The sequence below is a fragment of the Pelophylax lessonae genome (assembly GCF_965119305.1).
Source record: "Pelophylax lessonae genome assembly, chromosome: 5".
Taxonomy (NCBI): domain Eukaryota; kingdom Metazoa; phylum Chordata; class Amphibia; order Anura; family Ranidae; genus Pelophylax; species Pelophylax lessonae.
Window position 1 is genome coordinate 470176893 of NC_138772.1, and position 18618 is coordinate 470195510.

The 18618-nt window shown below is 43.4% G+C and overlaps 1 protein-coding gene across 1 annotated transcript in view; it reads right to left on the bottom strand.

Annotated features, from left to right (window-relative positions):
- Positions 1 to 18618, bottom strand: part of TMEM64 (transmembrane protein 64) — a 51743-nt gene that overhangs the window by 4799 nt on the left and 28326 nt on the right. The window contains exon 2 of the mRNA XM_082259673.1: positions 2028 to 2183. Coding sequence (XP_082115799.1) covers positions 2028 to 2183 — 156 coding nt within the window. The remainder of the gene's footprint in view (positions 1 to 2027; positions 2184 to 18618) is intronic.

Consider the following 18618-nt stretch of genomic DNA (forward strand, 5'->3'; position numbering starts at 1 on the left):
CTCTACACAATTTGCCCAAGCCTTTAGCCTCTGAGCAACTACCAGAATGTATGGCATTCAGAATTATCCAGGTCTTCTGTCAACATATCTGAGGAGGTACTAGGATCACACCAGCTTCACAAGTGGCTGTTACATGTTCTTGCAGCCTGCTCAGTAATGCAGTCCCTGTGACTGGCACCAGCTTTGAATGTCCCCCTTGCCCTGCTTGATGCTCAATATGGGAGTTCTGTTTTTTTTTTTTTTTAGTGCTCTATCAGCCGTCCACACATCTGCTCACATTACTGAGCTCTCAAGAGTCATTCCAGTGAGTTGATGGTTTAGTGCAGTGGTCCTCAACCCTGGCCTACAGGGCCCACTAACAGGCCAGATTTTCAAGATAACTGAAATACATCCCAGGTGATGATATTTGCTGCTCAGTGATTGCAGTACTCTAGTCTGCATCTTCCCAAGGTAATACCTAAAATCTGGCCTGTTAGTGGGCCCTGTAGGCCAGGGTTGAGGACCACTGGTTTAGGGCTCCTAGGCAAACAAACGGCAGCCATAATTTAGAAACTAAATGTTCCAAGACAGTCACTTACAGATACCCTACCGGTTAGGCCAGAAATCGCCTGTGTAAAAAAGAACCCAAAAATTTGGGGATACTGAGTGAGGTCTTCAGGAGGTTTACATAAGACCAGAGGCGTAACTAGAACCTTCAGGGCCCCGGTGCAAGAAACCATGAAGGGTCCCCCGGACCCCTGGCCGGGCCCTACCCTTCAAGCCTGGGGCTCTTCCCACTGATCTTTGGACCCTTTACTCTCATTGCGGGGCCCTTTATTACGGTCCTGCAGCGGGACCCTTTCACAAGTCCTGCAAAGGCAGAAGAACACAAGTGAACTGGATGGGAGGAGTGGTAAGGGCAGCATACAGAAGAACCAATCTCCTCCATTTTCCTCCTGCAGCTACAGGAGGAAAAGGACAGTGATTTCCCTACATGCTGCCCCCACTGCCCCTCCTATCCAGATGTACAGGGGAGCCGCACAAGCCCCCTGGAGCATGGGGCCCGGTTGAAATTGCACCCCCTGCAAACCCTGTAGTTACGCCCCTGCATCAGACTGGAGAACTGCAAGCTCTGTTAGTAATCTAAACCCAAAAACAAAACATGTATTCTATACATTTCAGCTTACCAGCCCATAGATGTGGTGGCAGCATACATTAATTTCAGGCAAATTTTTGGCAAGCACAGAAAATTATTTTTTTATCTGGTCATAAATTCAGTGTCCTTGCCACTTCCTATCATAACAGAAAAAAAAAAAAAAAAAAAAACACCAAACGAATAACCCCTTCAATATAATGGACTTTGAACAAAAAGGCAGACATGCTTGAAGTTCAGACAGGGTGGCAACCACCAGTCCCTGTATATAGAGGGAAGCAGTAAATGTAGCCAACAAGGGGCAAGAAGCGTGTTATCTGCAGGATTACCAAGTGACAATAAAAGGGAAAAAAGCTTGAAGAAAAAAGAAAAATGTAGACACCTTAAGGCTGCATTTACACTTGAGCGTAGGAAGCAGGCATTGACATCCATCAAAAACGCTGGTAATCAGCCCAAAAAGAAGCTCATGTACTTTTTTCAGCTACAGGCGTTTTGCTTCAGGCGTTAAAAACGCTCAGATGGGAACAGGGGCCATTTAAATTAATAGGGTTTTACTTGTTGGGCGTTTTGGAATTTTTTTTTTTTTGAGCGTTTTTGGAGCTGAAAAACGCTCAAAAACGCCCAGGTGTGAATGGAGCCTTACGCAAGGACTGCAATATATGAAATTATTGTTGTTGGGATAGGACACTTCAAAACAGAGTAAATTAACAGGAAACGTGGAAGGAAGTTTGCAGAGATTTATATATATATATATATATATATATATATATATATATATATATATACACACACACACACACACACACACACACACACACGAAATACCCCTTTTCCAAGTGTGCTACAAATAAGCATGTGGAATTTTCTACTAGCAAAGTAACTTGTGTTAAATTACCTGCAAACTGAAAATAAAGTACCCACTAACACTTTGTTCAGCGATAACATCCTCCATCGTTCGTAATGTTGTTCCCAAATAGGAATTAAGAAGTTGGGTTGGAAATAGGCCAACTGAAGATGCTGCTAGGTAGTTAGGCAATGACAAATCTGTAATCTGAAAAAGGAAAACATGTATGTTCAAGTTCAAAAAGAAAGGCAGAATATACATCAGATAAACACTCAATTTCTAACATTCTATGTGAAATTACAGTCCACTGAGCGGCAAGAAAAGAGGCGCAAAATGATAAAGGTGGTGGCTAATCTGACTGTAGAATGACGGTTTATAAGAACAAACTACAAATAGTTTCATGTTGTACCAAATGTTTTTCACAGACCTTACAAAAATCAATAAACCATGAAAACCCAACTGAAAAAAGTATACCAAAAGCCATCAATTACCTCCCCCCCCCCCCCCTTTTTTTCTTATATAGGCAAAAGTTAAAACCCATGTCATGTCTGGCTGTCTGTCTCGTTCAAGAGATTTCCCTCCACATTCTACATCCAGAACAGGAAGTGAGAGGAAATTTCTCTGAAGGGAGGTAAATCCCCTCAGTTGCCACCAGAACCAGTGTGCCTCCATTTGTAGAACTTCCCAGTGAAACTTGTCAAATAGAGGGTGAATCTCCCAGCAGGCACATAGTAAAAGTTAAAAGGAATAAAAAAAAACCCACACACAACAGGGGTTCTAACCCCTCAACGCAGCAAAAACTCACCTTCAGGCCTTCCCCAAAAACAGCCAGCATCTGCAGATCTCCCCCTCCCCATTTCCACCACAACTACACAACACAGGCTGGCCCAATGTGAACATATTTTTGAGTAAAGATTCGTACCATTAGCTCAAATTACAATGGAGTACCACTTCATTAGCAGCTGGGATTATGCAAACATGGCCAGCCAACAACCAATAATTAGGCCAAGTGGTGTAGGCAAAAACTGTACAGTGTCTGCATGCAGCTGTCCTCCCTAGGCAAGTATGAAAATACCTTTCAATATGGAGGAGACAGCACCAGGACGCCGTATGGGAAGAAGTCAAGCCAGTGGAAGCAACATGACACTATAAGAAATGTTTTGCTGGGAAATCTTGGGTCCTGTCATTTGTGTGAATATTACTTTGATACGTAAAAACAATGTAAACATTGTTGCTGACCAAGTACACCCCCCCCCCCCCTTCATGGAAACCATATTACCGGAGGGCAGTGGTTGTTTTGACTCCACTCCAAATTCACTCATCCATGAGTTTATGGACCTTGCTTTGTGCACTGGTCTAAATCATTTGATGAAGAGGGGATTAATGTGTGAGGCTCCTTTTCAGGGGTTGGGCTTGGTCCCTTCGCTCCAATGAAAGAAACTCTAAAACGTCAGCATACCAAGACATTTTGGACAATTTCATGCTCCCATCTTTGTGGGAACGGTTTGGGGATGGCCCCTTCCTGTTCCAACATGACTGCGCACCAGTGCAGAAAGCAAGGTCCATAAAGACATGGATGAGCGAGTTTAGGGTAGAGGAACTTGACTGACCTCCACAGATCCCAGACCTCAACCTGATAGAACACCTTTGGGATGAGTTAGAGCGGAGACTGTGAGCCAGGCCTTCTCGTCCAACATCAGTGCCTGACCTCACAAATGTGCTTCTGAAAGAACGGTCAAACATTCCCATAGACACTCCTAAACCTTCTAGACAGCCTTCCGGGAAGAGTTGAAGCTGTTATAGCTGCAAAGGGTAGACCAACTCAATATTGAACCCTACAGACTAATGCCCCATACACACGTGCAGATTATCTGCAGACTTGTCTGCAGACTTACCAAAACCATATAATATGAGGTCAAACCTAAACACTTTCAATTTGTATGCAATCCGGCAGGCCCTTGCACTACATAGAAAAGGTAAGTCTGCAGACAAAAGTCTGCAGATAATCTGCACGTGTGTACGGGGCATAAGACTGGGATGCCATTAAAGTCAATGTGCGTGTAAAGGCAGGTGTCCCAATACTTGACAATATAGTGTATGTTTAATAGGATGGTTATTCTACCTACATGTCATTGTTCAATTTTTTTTACCTTCTAGGTTTATGTTTTATTACTAAAATAAAAAAAAAAAAAAAAAAAAAAAAACTTGGAACTTTACCCATATCAACTTGATAAATTTTCTTTAGCAAGGAACATGCATTATTAATTATGCTAAATTAGTGTGTGCTGTATATTGCCTACAGCAATGCTCCAGTTTCTTCTTGCTGGAGGTTGCCATTTTGCTGAAGCCCAGAGCCCCTGAACAGCAGTAAATCTTTAGGTTGCCAGCAGATCAGCCTCTACAAATTCGGCAAAATGCCAAAAAGGGGGACAACTGAGCACGTGCAGAGCAGGGCGAGATAGTATTACTGGATTTTAAACAGTTTAGGCACAAAAGTTCTGAGAATGACAAATATTAAATTTCACAAAGTCTGCTGCTTCAGTGTTTTTAGATCTTTTTGTCAGATGTTACTAAGATGTGCATAAATTACATGCATTTCATAAGTGTCAAAGGCTTTTATTGACAGTTACATTAAAGAGGAAGTAAACCCTCCTCTACAACTTGTACCTATAGGCAAGCCTATGATAAGGCTTACCTATAGGTACTGTAAATATCTCCTAAACATGTACCGTTTAGGAGATATTTACCTTACATGTCGCCAGTGACGTCACTGGCGCATGCGCTCTGAAGGAACGGCCGATCGTGCCGTTCCTTCAGAGCCCCGTGACTGTCGGCTCCCGCGCGCGGGAGTGACGTCACCCCGGCTCCGGCCAATCAGATGGTCGGATGCCGCGATCCCGGAAGACGGGCGACTAGACATGTCGCCCGTCATAGGAGGTGAGTGAGCGGCACGGCGGGGGCTCGTTCTGAGGTAAGTATTGCATAATGAGCTAATATGCGATGCATACTAGCTCATTATGTCTTTCTTTTGCAGGGTGTAAAAAAAAAAAAAAAACTCAAACAAGTTTACAACCTCTTTAACCACTTAAGCCCCGGAAGATTTTACCCCCATTCCGACCAGGGGGTATTTTGCGATTCGGCACTGCGTGAATTTAACGCACAATTGCGCGGTCGTGTGACGCTGTACCTAAACGAATTTGACGTCCTTTTTTTCCCACAAACAGAGCTTTCTTTTGGTGGTATTTGATCACCTGTGCGATTTTTTGATCACGCGCTATAAACAAAAAAAGAGCGTCAATTTTGCAGAAATAGCAATATTTTTCACATTTTTTTATATGAAATTCCCCCAAAAAAAAAATGTAAAAATCAAAATTTTTAAAAATTTTCGGCCAATTTGTTTTATGCTACCTATGTTTGGTAAAAAAAAAAAAAAAAAAAAAAAAAAAAAAAAAAAAAATCGCAAAAAGCGTATTTTGATTGGTTTGCGCAAAAGTTATCGCGTTTACTAACAAAGGGAAAGATTTGTCATTTTTGTTGTTTTTTTTTTTAACGCGTAATGGCGGCGATCTGCGATTTTTTTTTGGGGTACTGCGACATTGCGGCAGACAGATCGGACCCTTGACTGACATTTTTGACACTTTTGGGGTTACCAGTGACATTTCTACAGTAATCAGTGCTATACATATGCACTGTTACTGTAAAAATACACTGGTAGTGAAGGGGTTAACTTTATTTGGAAGGGAGGGGCTGTGTGTGTCCCTAGGGGCGTGGTTTCTACTGTGATTGGCTGTGGCTCTAGCTGTAAGGACACTGATCAACGGATCTACATACTAGATCCGTTTTATCAGTGTCTTTGCAGCGAGGAGAATGACAGGCAGTTTGTTTACACAAGCTGCCTGACATTCTCCCTCTCCCCCGCCGATCGCCGAGTGGCCGGCGGACATCGGGTCCGCTGGTCACACGCGCGGGGGGGTCTGTGACCACGCGGGGGCGTGCGCTCGCTCCCTAGACCCTCACAAGCAAGCAACGTAGCCCTACGTTAGTTTGCCTGTGAGGGGCTGACCGCCGACGTAGATAGTCGTGCGGCGGTCGGCAAGTGGTTAAGTTAATGCAAAGAGTCAATATTTGCAGTGTTGCCCCCTTTTTTTTTTTCTTTTTTTAAGACCTCTGCAATTGGCCCTGGAATGCTGGTAATCAACTTCTGGGCCACATTCTGACTCATGGCAGCCCATTTGGCCTAACCAATGCTTGGAGTCTGTCAGAAATGGGGGGGTCACCCACCTCTTGAGGTTTGACCACAAGTTCTCAATGGGAAAAAGATCTGGGGAGTTCCCTGGCCATGCACCCAAAATGTCGATGTTTTGTTCCGAGCCAATTAGTTATCACTTTTGTCTTATGGCAAGGTGCTCCATGCTGGAAAAGGAATTGTTCATCACCATTCTTAGATGGTTGGAAGAAGTTGCTCGGAGGATTTTTTTGTACCATTCTTTATTCATGGCTGGGTTCTTAGGCAAAATTGTGAGTGAGCCCACTCCCTTGGCTGAGAAGGAACCCCACACATGAATGGTTTCAGGATGCTTTACTGTTGGCATGACACAGGACTGATGGTAGAGCTCACCTTTTCTTCTCTGGACAAGATTTTTTACCAGATGCCCCAAACAATGGGAAACGGAATTCAGAGAAAATGACTTTACCCCAGTCCTCAGCAGTCCAATCCCTCCACCTTTTGCAGAAGGTCAGTCTGTCCCTGATGTTTTTCCTGGAGAGAAGTGGCTTCTTTGCTGCCCTGACACCAGGCCATCCTCCAAAAGCCTTCTCACTGTACATGCAGATGAACTCACACCTGCCTGCTGCCATTCCTGAGCAAGCTTTATACTGGTGGTGCCCCGATCCCGCAGCTGAATCATAGGAGATGGTCCTGGCGCTTGCTGAATTTTTTGGGCGCCCAGAAGCCTTATATACACAACTGAACCTATCTCCTTGCAGTTGTTGATCCAATAAATGGTTGATTTAGGTGCAATCTTAGTAGCAGCAGCAATATCCTTGCCTGTGAATCTCTTTGTGCAAAGCAATGACTGAACGCGTTTCCTTGCAGGTAACCATGGTTAACAGAGAAACAACGATTTTAAAGCTTCCAGTCTGTTATACGAGGACCATTTGTCTGTTTCTTATACATCCATTGACGGGGGGGGGGGGGGGGGAAGGGACATCAGTGCGTCTCTATAGAAAAATGCATATAAATGGACGATCATCTATTGACGTTTTTTGGAATGGATCAAAGCCCTATTTTTCTTCCAAAAAAAAAAAAAAAAAAAAGGACGGTCTGTTTTTGCATGAAAAAAAATGGCTCTGGGACGCAAGTGGTTAAGGACTCTAGCTGGCAGATGTAAAAAACTGATGAAAACTGATGTAAATATCATCCGTTTTTTTTTTTTTCCAAGCAAAAAAATGTGACTGAACTGATGAAACTAATGTCTAAAATGTGTAAAAGGGGCCTCAATCTGCATTACAGTCTGAGGTTCACACTGAGGCAGCTTTAAAATTGTGTGAGTTCAGCTTAACTTGAACAATTTCAAAACTGGGGGTGTGATTTCAAAAGAAATCTGTGCCGGAACCCATACATGTCTGAAATCGCCCCCTAAGGTCCGGCTGAAAATGCCAAAGTTGCCAAAAGTAGTACAGAAACTACTTTTGAGAATCTTTGCGGCGCCACAAAGTCTACAATTGGCTCCGAATTGCATGTCAAAATCGGACCAATGTGAATGTGGGCACAGAGTGATTTCCAGCCTTGTCCTCGTCAACACTGCCACCTGTGTTACCAAGAGAATCCCTGACATCAGCTGGTGTTTTTGTGGCAGGGCTGAAATGCAATGGAAAGATTTTTTTTTTTTTTTCGTGGCAAAAAGGAACTTTGCAATTGCAATTCTTCTGATCAATCTTCCACTTCTGTAGCTATACCTGCAAACAGTGCCAGCCTGAAGTGATCTTGCAGGACTGAATTTTTTGACTAAAGTTCCACTTTAAACAGTTCCCCACAAAATAACCCCATCAGAATACACTGGAAAACCCTGATCTAGGATAAAAATGAATCATCCCGTATTTTGCTATGCAACAGACAGATTCCTTTACAGAAAAAAAAAAACTCCATGATTCTGGCTTGGCTCTCCTCATTCTATGCAACTTCTTTTAAGAGCATGCAACACAAGGCACTGAGAAATTTAATTAAAGATAAAATGCACTGCCAGAAATCAACGTGGCACTGCTGACACACAGCAATTGAAATCACACCACAAACATTATTAAAATTTCATATTATCTCCAGCATTCCCTTCAGAAGCAGAAAGAACATACAGGTAATGAAAAACACAGAATGCGAACCCAAGGAAAGGGCTTGCATTCTGGGGCTCTGATGGTGGTCACACTTTACCTTTATGTAATTGCATTTCTAGAATAGGACTCATTTTTATGGGTCCAACAATGTAGTCTATGTTTTAAGCCTAATTGACACAGAGCATATTAATACATATACCTGTGCAAGGGCCATCTTTGATCGCATGGGATGCACAGGTGTTGCGTGCATCCACATACAGGCAGTCACATGGATGTCAAGTAGGCCATAGCTGCTGGTTCATATCCGACATCCGTGCAGTGTGTGCCCTAAAGCAGACAGACAATGTGCACAGACAGGAGATACGGGTGCCTGTCCAGACACAGGATTGACCGATTCCTCGGAGACAGAATATTGCATTGCAGTTGTCTGGGGTGACATTTTGCAAAGGGAATTGCCTCAAATAAGGCTACCGACCGCCATAAAACTCATGCAAAAAGTAGAGAGTTGGATGGTTCTGGACTTAGAGTTTAAACCAGAGACTGGAAAGTCTAAAAAGATTCTCCTGAGGAATAAACAGTCTGACCTGCAATGTGTTTAGGACCAGGCCTACAAACTAATAGACAGCAAAGCAGAGATTTTTGAAGGTTCAGGATCCACGCAAGCTCCTATAACATCTAGACAGTCAGATGCATTGTCCAAACAACAAAAGTATTAGCAAACGGTTCCCTGAGCAGGAGGTCATCTAAGCATCCCATAAGAGTGCAGTAGGGTCAACACTGGAACCAACATCCTTGGTGTTGGAGGTTATATCTGGTCGATTCCATCCACAGTTTGCAGACATAAATGTAGAGACATTTAAGGATTTGTGGTCCAAGATGCAGCGAATGCCCCCATTGGATTTTGGAACAGCAAACAGGTTAAGAATCAAGCCCCTGGAACAATTCCACAGCAAAGACCAGAGCCAAGATCTTTGGTCCAGAAGGGCTAAGAGAACCTGAGGGTTTCGGGTTCCTGGAGAACTGGGCCAACTTCTCAGTCTTTGGTAGGGACTGATTGCACCTAAATGGGGTGGGTGCAGCCGTACTGGGTGAGAAGATGGCCGAAAAGTTAGAGGGGCTTTTAAACTAGGTGATTGTGGGGGGGGGGGGGGGGAGGGTACAGATGTAGAATTAGCCAGTGGAAAGCAAGTTTCAGAGGGCAGAAGTGGGGGCATTAGCGGAAGGGTGTTAGGAGCTCCTATACCCAGGGTGGGTATGGGGGAAAAAAAAATCAAGAGAGCAGCCTAATAACATCAAATGAGGATATATGTAACCGGTCAAAATTAAGAGGTTTGTATACCAATGCCAGAAGCCTGGCCAACAAGATGGGAGAGCTGGAGCTACTGATGTTTGAGGAGGACTTAGATTTTGTGGGGATAACAGACTTGGTTCGACAGCTCCCATGACTGGATGGCGACCATTCAGGGGTATTCCCTTTATCGCAGAGATAGAGAAGGTAAAAAAGGGGGAGGGGTATGTCTGTATATTAAGAACAGTGTACAGGTAAATATGAGGGATGATAATAATGGAGCCAAGGACGAGGCAGAATCCCTATGGGTAGAGCTTCAAAAGGGAAGGCACGGTGGGGAAGGTAATATAGGCCCCCCAAGCAAGGATGGGAAATGTCATTATAATGGGGGACTTTAATTATCCGGATATAGACTGGGCAGAAGGAACCGCACATTCAGCCAAGGCTTGGCAGTTCCTAAATGTTTTGCAGGATAATTTCATGGGTCAGATGGTGAATGCACCGACAAGAAACAATGCGGTACTTGACCTACTGATTACCAACAATACAGACCTGCTCACGGATATAGAAATACAGGACAACTTAGGAAACAGTGACCATAGGTCAATTCGTTTCAGTATTAGTTACAGTTATAGAAAGCAGAGGGGTAATATAAGGACGCTGAATTTCAAAAGAGCCAATTTCCCAAAACTGCGCTCGCTGCTAGAAAATATCAAATGGGATAGAACCCTATGAACAAAGTACACGGAGGAAAAATGGGAGTGCTTCAAGAGCATACTTAACAAGGGGATGGACCAGTGCATTCCAAAGGGAAACATTTAAAAGAGCAAAACTAAACCCTGTGTGGCTAAACTCCAACATAAAAATGCATATTAGTGCTAAAGAAAAGGCCTTCAAAAAATACAAGACTGAGGGGTCACTGGCAGCATTTAAGCATTACAAAGAGTGTAATAAGAAATGTAAAAACAAAATCAGGGCGGCTAAAATAGAACACGAGAGACATAGCGGAGGAGAGTAAAAAGAACCCCAAGAAGTTCTTTAAGTATATAAACAGTAAGAAAGCGAGGCCAGAACACATTGGCCCCATAAAAGACAACAAAGGCAATATGGCCACTGAGGACAGGGAAAAGGCGGAAGTGTTAAATAATTTCTTCTCTTCAGTCTTCACAAAAGAATCGGGGGGCTACACTAACCCAGCTTGTAAGGCCAAACTAAACACACCTCAGGAAGTGCCGCCATGGCTAACAGAAGACAGACTTAAAACTAAACTAGAGAAACTTAACATAAATAAATCACCGGGACCGTATGGCTTGCATCCGAAGGTTCTTAAAGAGCTCAGCCAGGTGATTGCCAGACCATTATTTTTGATCTTTAAGGATAGTTTACAGACGGGTATGGTGCCAGCTGATTGGAAAAAAGCCAACGTGGTGCCAATATTTAAAAAGGCGCCGAGGTGTATCCCGGGTAACTATAGGCCGGTCAGCCTAACATCTGTAGTCTGCAAGATTTTGGAGGGGATGTTAAGGGACCACATACAAGACTTTAGTAATGAAAATGGTATTATTAGTAGTAATCAGCATGGATTCATGAAAAATCGTTCTTGCCAAACCAATCTATTAACCTTCTATGATGAAGTGAGCTGCCATCTAGATAAAGGTAAGCCTGTGGATGTGGTGTATCTGGACTTTGCAAAGGCTTTTGACACCGTTCCCCACAAACGCTTACTGTTCAAACTAAGAAAGGTAGGTATGGACCATAAGGTCAGTACCTGGATAGAGAACTGGCTCCAGGGGAGAGTCCAGAGGGTGATGATTAATGGGGAGTACTTGGATTGGGCGGGTGTGGAAAGTGGGGTCCCCCAGGGTTCGGTCCTGGGACCAATCCTGTTTAATTTATTCATAAATGATCTAGAGGAGGGGATATCTAGTACAATCTCAGTATTTGCTGATGATACTAAACTAAGCATGCCAATATCTTCTGGGCAGGATGTGGAAACCTTACAAGCGGACCTGAACAAAAATAACGGGGTGGGCAACTACATGGCAGATGAGGTTTAATGTTGAAAAATGTAAAGTAATGCACTTGGGGGCCAGAAACCAGAAAGCAAGTTACTCACTAGGGGGGGAACCTCTGGGTGAGTCTAGGATGGAAAAGGACCTGGGGTACTGGTAGACAACAGGCTTGGCAGTGGCATGCAATGCCAAGCCGCTGCAAGCAAAGCCAACAGAATACTGGGATGTATAAAAAAGGGGATTCACTCCAGAAATAAAGAGATTATTCTCCCACTCTACAAGACTCTGGCCTGGCCACATCTGGAGTATGCTGTCCAGTTCAGGGCACCGGTCCTCAGGAAGGATGTGCTGGAATTGGAAAGAGTCCAGAGAAGGGCAACAAAAATAATTAGGGGAATGGAGGAGGACATCAGCTATGAGGAAAGACTACAAGCACTGAACTTATTCTCTCTGGAGAAGAGACGATTGAGGGGGGATATGATACCAATGTACAAATACTGTACTGGCGACCCTAGCATAAGGAACAAATTATTCAGAGTAAGGGAATACAATAAGACACGTGGCCACTCACTAAAACTAGAGGAAAGGCGGTTTAACCTTAAAATGCGTAAGGGGTTCTTACTGTAAGAGCGGTAAGGATGTGGAATTCTCTTCCACAAGCAGTCGTATCAGCAGGGAGCATTGATAGTTTCAAAAAACTATTAGATGGGCACCTTAGAGACCACAACATACAGGGGTATACAATGTACGGTTAACAGCAAACGCGCACACACACACACACACATCATAGGTTGAACTGGATGGACTGATGTCTTTTTTCAACCTCACTAACTATGTAACATCTGCAGTCTGAGGATTCATAAGATGATTTGAAGAGAGAATGCGAAGAGGGGACAGGGAGCAAAACTTTTAGTCCTGAGACACCACTTCCACACCCAAACATCTGAAATGCAAGCGCTCACAAAAGTCAGATGTCTCCCCCCCCCCACCACAAAGATGTGAGCACACTTTCAAGCCCAGAAAATGTCTGGGGGCTGGGGGGCAGATGAGGAGCCAATCTTTGAAGGCTAAGGCTTTTCCCACCAGGGAAGACGAGTGCTCTTGTCGCCAGCAAAATCCTTAAAAAGAACATCTAGAGCTGGTCCAAAGAGGCTCAGTCCCTTGAAAGTCTTGAGGAACAGATGACCGTTCCGAGTGAAACACTTCAGCCAAAGTGCCCTGTGCATAAGAACTGATAGGAAATGCATGTGAAAAATATGGCAAGAGGCTGCAGTAAGCCATAACAGATAACAATAAAACATACAGGCATTCAATGAGAAGGGGGTCAATAGCAGCATTTCAAGCCTCATACACTCCACTAGATTATGTTCGTTCAAACCAGCAGGGTAAATTGAAAAAAAAAAAAAAAAACCCCGACAGCTCAGGTCAGAGTCGCTGTACTAACCACCCCCCCCCCCCCCCCCTGCCAGAACACTCCAGTCATTGGCTAAGAGCACTGACAGGGAGCCGGTCATGAGCCTTCAACAGAAGCTGGCTGAATGGGCGACCGAGTGCTCCATCCCCCACCCTCCTGAACTGTACTAGGACACATGTCCTCAACATGGGGGGAGCCCTCACCATGGGGGGGGAATTCCGTCCAAAGCACTTTGCCCCATGTTGATGAGGGGAAAAGGGCCTCTTCCCCACAACCCTGGCACAGTGGTTGCAGGAGTGCGACAAGGAGACTTCAAGATTCCAATAACAAATGTCCCCTGATGTAGACCAAAAAAAAAAAAAAAGTTCTGCACCCAACGAAGGCTCCCACCATCTGACAGTTCTTAAATAAAAGGGACAGGCCACCCAATGAAGTCACTGGTGATGTCATTGGTCGGGAAATCTGGGTCAATGATGTCACAAGGGGCTGGGGTCACGATGGTGGGGGATAGTATCTGAGGGTCCCCTTGTTAAAAGGAGGATTTATGATTCTAATAAGACAGCCCCCACACCCACCGGGTCAAGGTTGTGGGGAAGAGGCCCTTGTCCTCATCAACATAGGGACAAGGTGCTTTGGGGAGGTGGAGAATCCCTCCCATGTTATGGACATGTGGCCTGGTATAGTTCAGAAGGAAAAAGGGGCTCATGCGACACTGTACCGAAATAAGAGGTTGTACTGAACTATGTATACCCACATGTATGGGAGGGTGTACTGAGCTGTATTTGTGCTGCACTGTGTATACTGACCTGTATGGAGGGTGGGATTGGACTTGGGCATGTTCAGTATCCTGCAGACAGACAGGCAGCGAGACTGAGACCGATCCCGATCCGCAGCTGCACAGATTGGGAAATGTCTCACTGCCTGCGATTAGCCGTGTGCAGTGTCTGCTTCCTGGCGGGATCCCAAAAACACCCAAACCCATCTTTAATGGAGGGTTTACTGAGCTATATGTGTGCTGCACTATGTATACTGACATGTATGGAGGATGTGCTGAGCTGTATGTGTGCTGCACTATGTATACTGACATGTATGGAGGGTGTACTGCGCTGTATGTGTGCTGCACTGTGTATACTGACATGTATGGAGGATGTACTGCGCTGTATGTGTGCTGCACTGTGTATACTGACATGTATGGATGGTGTACTGCGCTGCACTGTGTATACTGACATGTATGGATGGTGTACTGCGCTGTATGTGTGCTGCACTATGTATACTGACATGTATGGAGGGTGTACTGCGCTGCACTGTGTATACTGACATGTATGGAGGATGTACTGCGCTGTATGTGTGCTGCACTGTGTATACTGACATGTATGGAGGATGTACTGCGCTGTATGTGTGCTGCACTGTGTATACTGACATGTATGGAGGGTGTACTGCGCTGCACTGTGTATACTGACATGTATGGATGGTGTACTGCGCTGCACTGTGTATACTGACATGTATGGATGGTGTACTGCGCTGTATGGGTGCTGCACTGTGTATACTGACATGTATGGAGGATGTACTGCGCTGTATGGGTGCTGCACTGTGTATACTGACATGTATGGAGGATGTACTGCGCTGTATGGGTGCTGCACTGTGTATACTGACATGTATGGAGGATGTGCTGAGCTGTATGTGTACTGCACTGTAATTTCCCAATATTTAAACAATGCATTCTGTATGCAGGCTAACTAATCAGCTAACCAACTAATGGATTATGAAAATAGTTGATAACTATTTGTCGTTTCAGCCCTACTTCACACAGGAGTTTTTGAAGGGCTTGCGTTCACAAAAGCGCCAGAAATGCTTCCCTTTAAAAATTCTATTTATCTCTTCACACTTGTGCATTGCATTTCTGTTGTAGTGTAAAAAATCCCGCTTGACACAAAAAAAATTTAGGCATGTTTGGTCAAGAAGAGAAAAAAAAACAAAAACACACTGCACCTCCACAATGAAAGCAATCTAAAATGCAGTAAATAATGTGGCACAAACGCACACAAAAGACGTTTTGGTGCGTTTGTGTCACGCCCTTTAAACTGCACACGCGATAAAAAAAAATCACATTTTTTGCGGCGCATCAGTGTGAAAAATAGCCTTAGATGTAAAAAGTGGATTTTGAATTTACTTAATGTTTGATAAACTTTCAAAAAAAAAAAAAAGGGAAGAAGAACCTCCCACACAAAAGGCTTTCAGAAACAAGAAACCACTGACTTGAGCTGCAAGATGGAAATATTCTTAATGCGATTTTCGGATTTGTTTACCTGGAAATAAACAGATAGTTAGGCATGCTAATCACTGCTATTTTTGGATGGTCTGAGCTTCCAATCCCCTATAATTTATAACAGACATGAGATATGGAAGTGAGAGATTATAATTATATATATTGCATTGCTCTGAAGCCATTCCTAGATAAGATCATATGAAGAAAGTCACGCAGCTTCTCAAGGGCATCATTTTAGGCAACATGGACTTCCAGGATTGCACAACAAATATTAAACAGTGCCTTTATATTACCGTAATTGTAACAGCATTTATTTTTCCTGATAAAGGTAGATTGAGTAAGATGCGCGTTATGTTGAGGTTTAGCTGTTATAACCTCAAGTGTACCGGAGGTTTCACATTTTAGAGTTGTAGGTAAGAGTATGTTATGTAGAATTCAAGCCGGGGTATGCCCCAAAGGCTTTCTTTTATAAAAAAAAAAAAAAACAAAAGTTTGCAATAAAAATATTTTGAAAAAAATAAAATTCCTCGTTCTTGTCGATGAAAACAAAGAATACAGAATTCAGAGACCAGCTGGTAATTCTAAACCCATGTCCAGCCATGGAAAAAATCTCTGTTAATCAATATCTAACTTTGTTAGCAGCATGTGTCTCCCTCGCTTTCATGACCACAGCAGTTGTCACAGCCCCTCTTGATCTTTATTCCTTCTAACTAAGCATGACATTATTCAGGGTGGACAAGGATGTTTCCCGCTACCAGATGCTGATCTTTTCATCTAGCTCTAAACAAAAAAACAAAAAAAACACACAACACATACGTGTGTGTGTGTGTGTGTGTGTGTGTGTGTGTGTGTGTGTGTGTGTGTGTGTGTGTGTGTGTGTGTGTGTGTGTGTGTGTGTGTGTGTGTGTGTGTGTGTGTGTGTGTGTGTGTGTGTGTGTGTATGTATGTATATATATATATATATATATATATATATATATATATATATATATATATATATATATATATATATATATATATATATATATATATATATATATATATATATATACATACATACATACATACATACATACATACATACCACACACACACACACACACACACATTAAATATGGGTTTTTCCATCCTGATGGCAAAACAAAGCTGATCTAGACATTTATAAGTGGTTGGACTTTTGGCCTAGCTTCTACCCAAATCATGTTTTGGTTTAATTAGAGCCTTATGGGATGGCCTCCTTTAAATGCACACGTTTATCATGCCAGTTGGAAAAATAAGGTGCAGATGGACGATGCTTTATTGCACTTTAGCACAATTACTTTTTAAACCTCCAGCATGTATGGGGACACAATGTGAGTGATGTTAATGTGAGTGATATAACTGGGGTCTATTGTACAACTGTGCCTCAAACCAACATTTGCTCCATATTGAAAACTCCCTTAGATAAGCTACAGCTGAACCAAGTATTTCCAGGAAGGCTCTCAGTCTCGAGCACCCTTTCATGCACCAGTGGCTGGGAAAACCCCCTTATGACTTCTAAACACTACATTCCAGTCATAACTAAACATTTAAACCCAAAACAGTGAAAATCGTACTGGTCAAATACCCCCAAACCTGCATCAGTCGGGTCAGCATGTGGATAGACTGATGCAAGACAGACAGGACCGGCTTTGTCAGGCTCCAGTAGACATAAAAAAATGGTGGTAGTCTGCAGACAGACACCAACTCCCTATTGCATAAATATGCATGAAATGGGTGAAAAAAGGCTTCAGCCTCCATTTTCTACCTTTACAAAAGTCCATGGATGCATTTCACCTTTTTTCAGGCCTTAATCATAGAAGCCTCAAATTCTCTACAGGTGCTGACAGGGCTGCTGTTAGAAATCGCGGGGCCCAGTACAGACTACCTGGCAGGGCGCCCCCCCCCCCAAGAAAATATTAAAGATATATTTAGCTTAAATTACAACAAAATCACTATTATCAGACACAAATATAACAGAACTCACATAATTCCTGCTAAATCTAAAAAAAAAAAAAAAAAAAAAATATGTTAAATAAAAATGAAGATGAGAAAAATATACAGGCTGGGCAGTTGGAGTTCAGTGATCAGAGAGCCAGAGAGAGAGAAACAAAGTTACAAATAAACTCCTGAGCAGAGATAACATTAGAGCCAGTGTTGGGAGGGGCCCACACAGGGAGGGAGATTAGTGAGGGACGACTGTCTCTTAGCAAATAAAGCTGATAGCAGGGAGAGGGACAGATCAGATTCAGGTGCTGGAGGAAGGTTTCTACATTTGTTGTCCATCACTAATCCCCCTCTCTGTGTGGGCCCCCCTGTGTGCTCGGGCCCCCTACAAGAGGGCTGGTGGTCCCCCCCCTATCAGCGGCCCTGGGTGCTGAAGCTATCTTTCACCCGTTTGACATTCATGCAACATGGAGTTGGTGTCTGAGCAGAGAGCAACCATTTTGTTAAAATTTAAACCCAACATACAGTGCCTTGCAAAAGTATTCACCACCTTGAGATTTTTCGTGTTTTGTTGCCTCACAACCTGGAATTAACATGGATTGTTTGAGGATTTGAATAATTTAATTTACAGCACATGCCCAAAACTAGATATTTTTTTGTTTTTTATTATAAATCAAATAGGACAATATAACAGAAAAAGTCAATGTGCATAATTATTCACCCCCCTAAAGTCAATACTTTGTAGAGTCAGCTTTTGCACCTATCACAGCTCCAAATTGCTTTGGATAAGTCTCTATGAGCTTGCCACACCTTACCACTGAGATTTTTGCACATTCCTCCTTGCAAAACTGCTCCAGTTCCTTCAAGTTGGATGGTTTGCGCTTCTGAACAGCAATCTAAGTCTAACCACAGATTTTCTATTGGATTGAGGTCGGGGCTTTGACTAGGCCATTCAAACACATTTACATGTTTCCCCTTAAACCACAAGTGTTGCTTTAGCAGTGTGTTTTGGGGTCATTGTCCTGCTGGAAGGTGAACCTCCGTCCTAGCCTCAAATCACGCAGTGGTACAGGTTTTGCTCAAGAATATCCCTGTATATAGCACCATCCATCTGTCCCTCAAATCTGACCAGTTTCTCAGTCCCAGCTGCTGAAAAACATCCTCACAGCATGATGCTGCCACCACCATGTTTCACTATGGGGATGGTGTTTTGGGTGATGTGATGTGTTGGGTTGGGTTTGCGACAGACATAACATTTTCTTTGATGGCAGAAAAGTTCAATTTTAGTCTCATCAGACCAGACACCTTCCTCCATACATATTGGGAGTTTCCCACGTGCCTTTTCGCAAACTCAAAATGTGCCATTT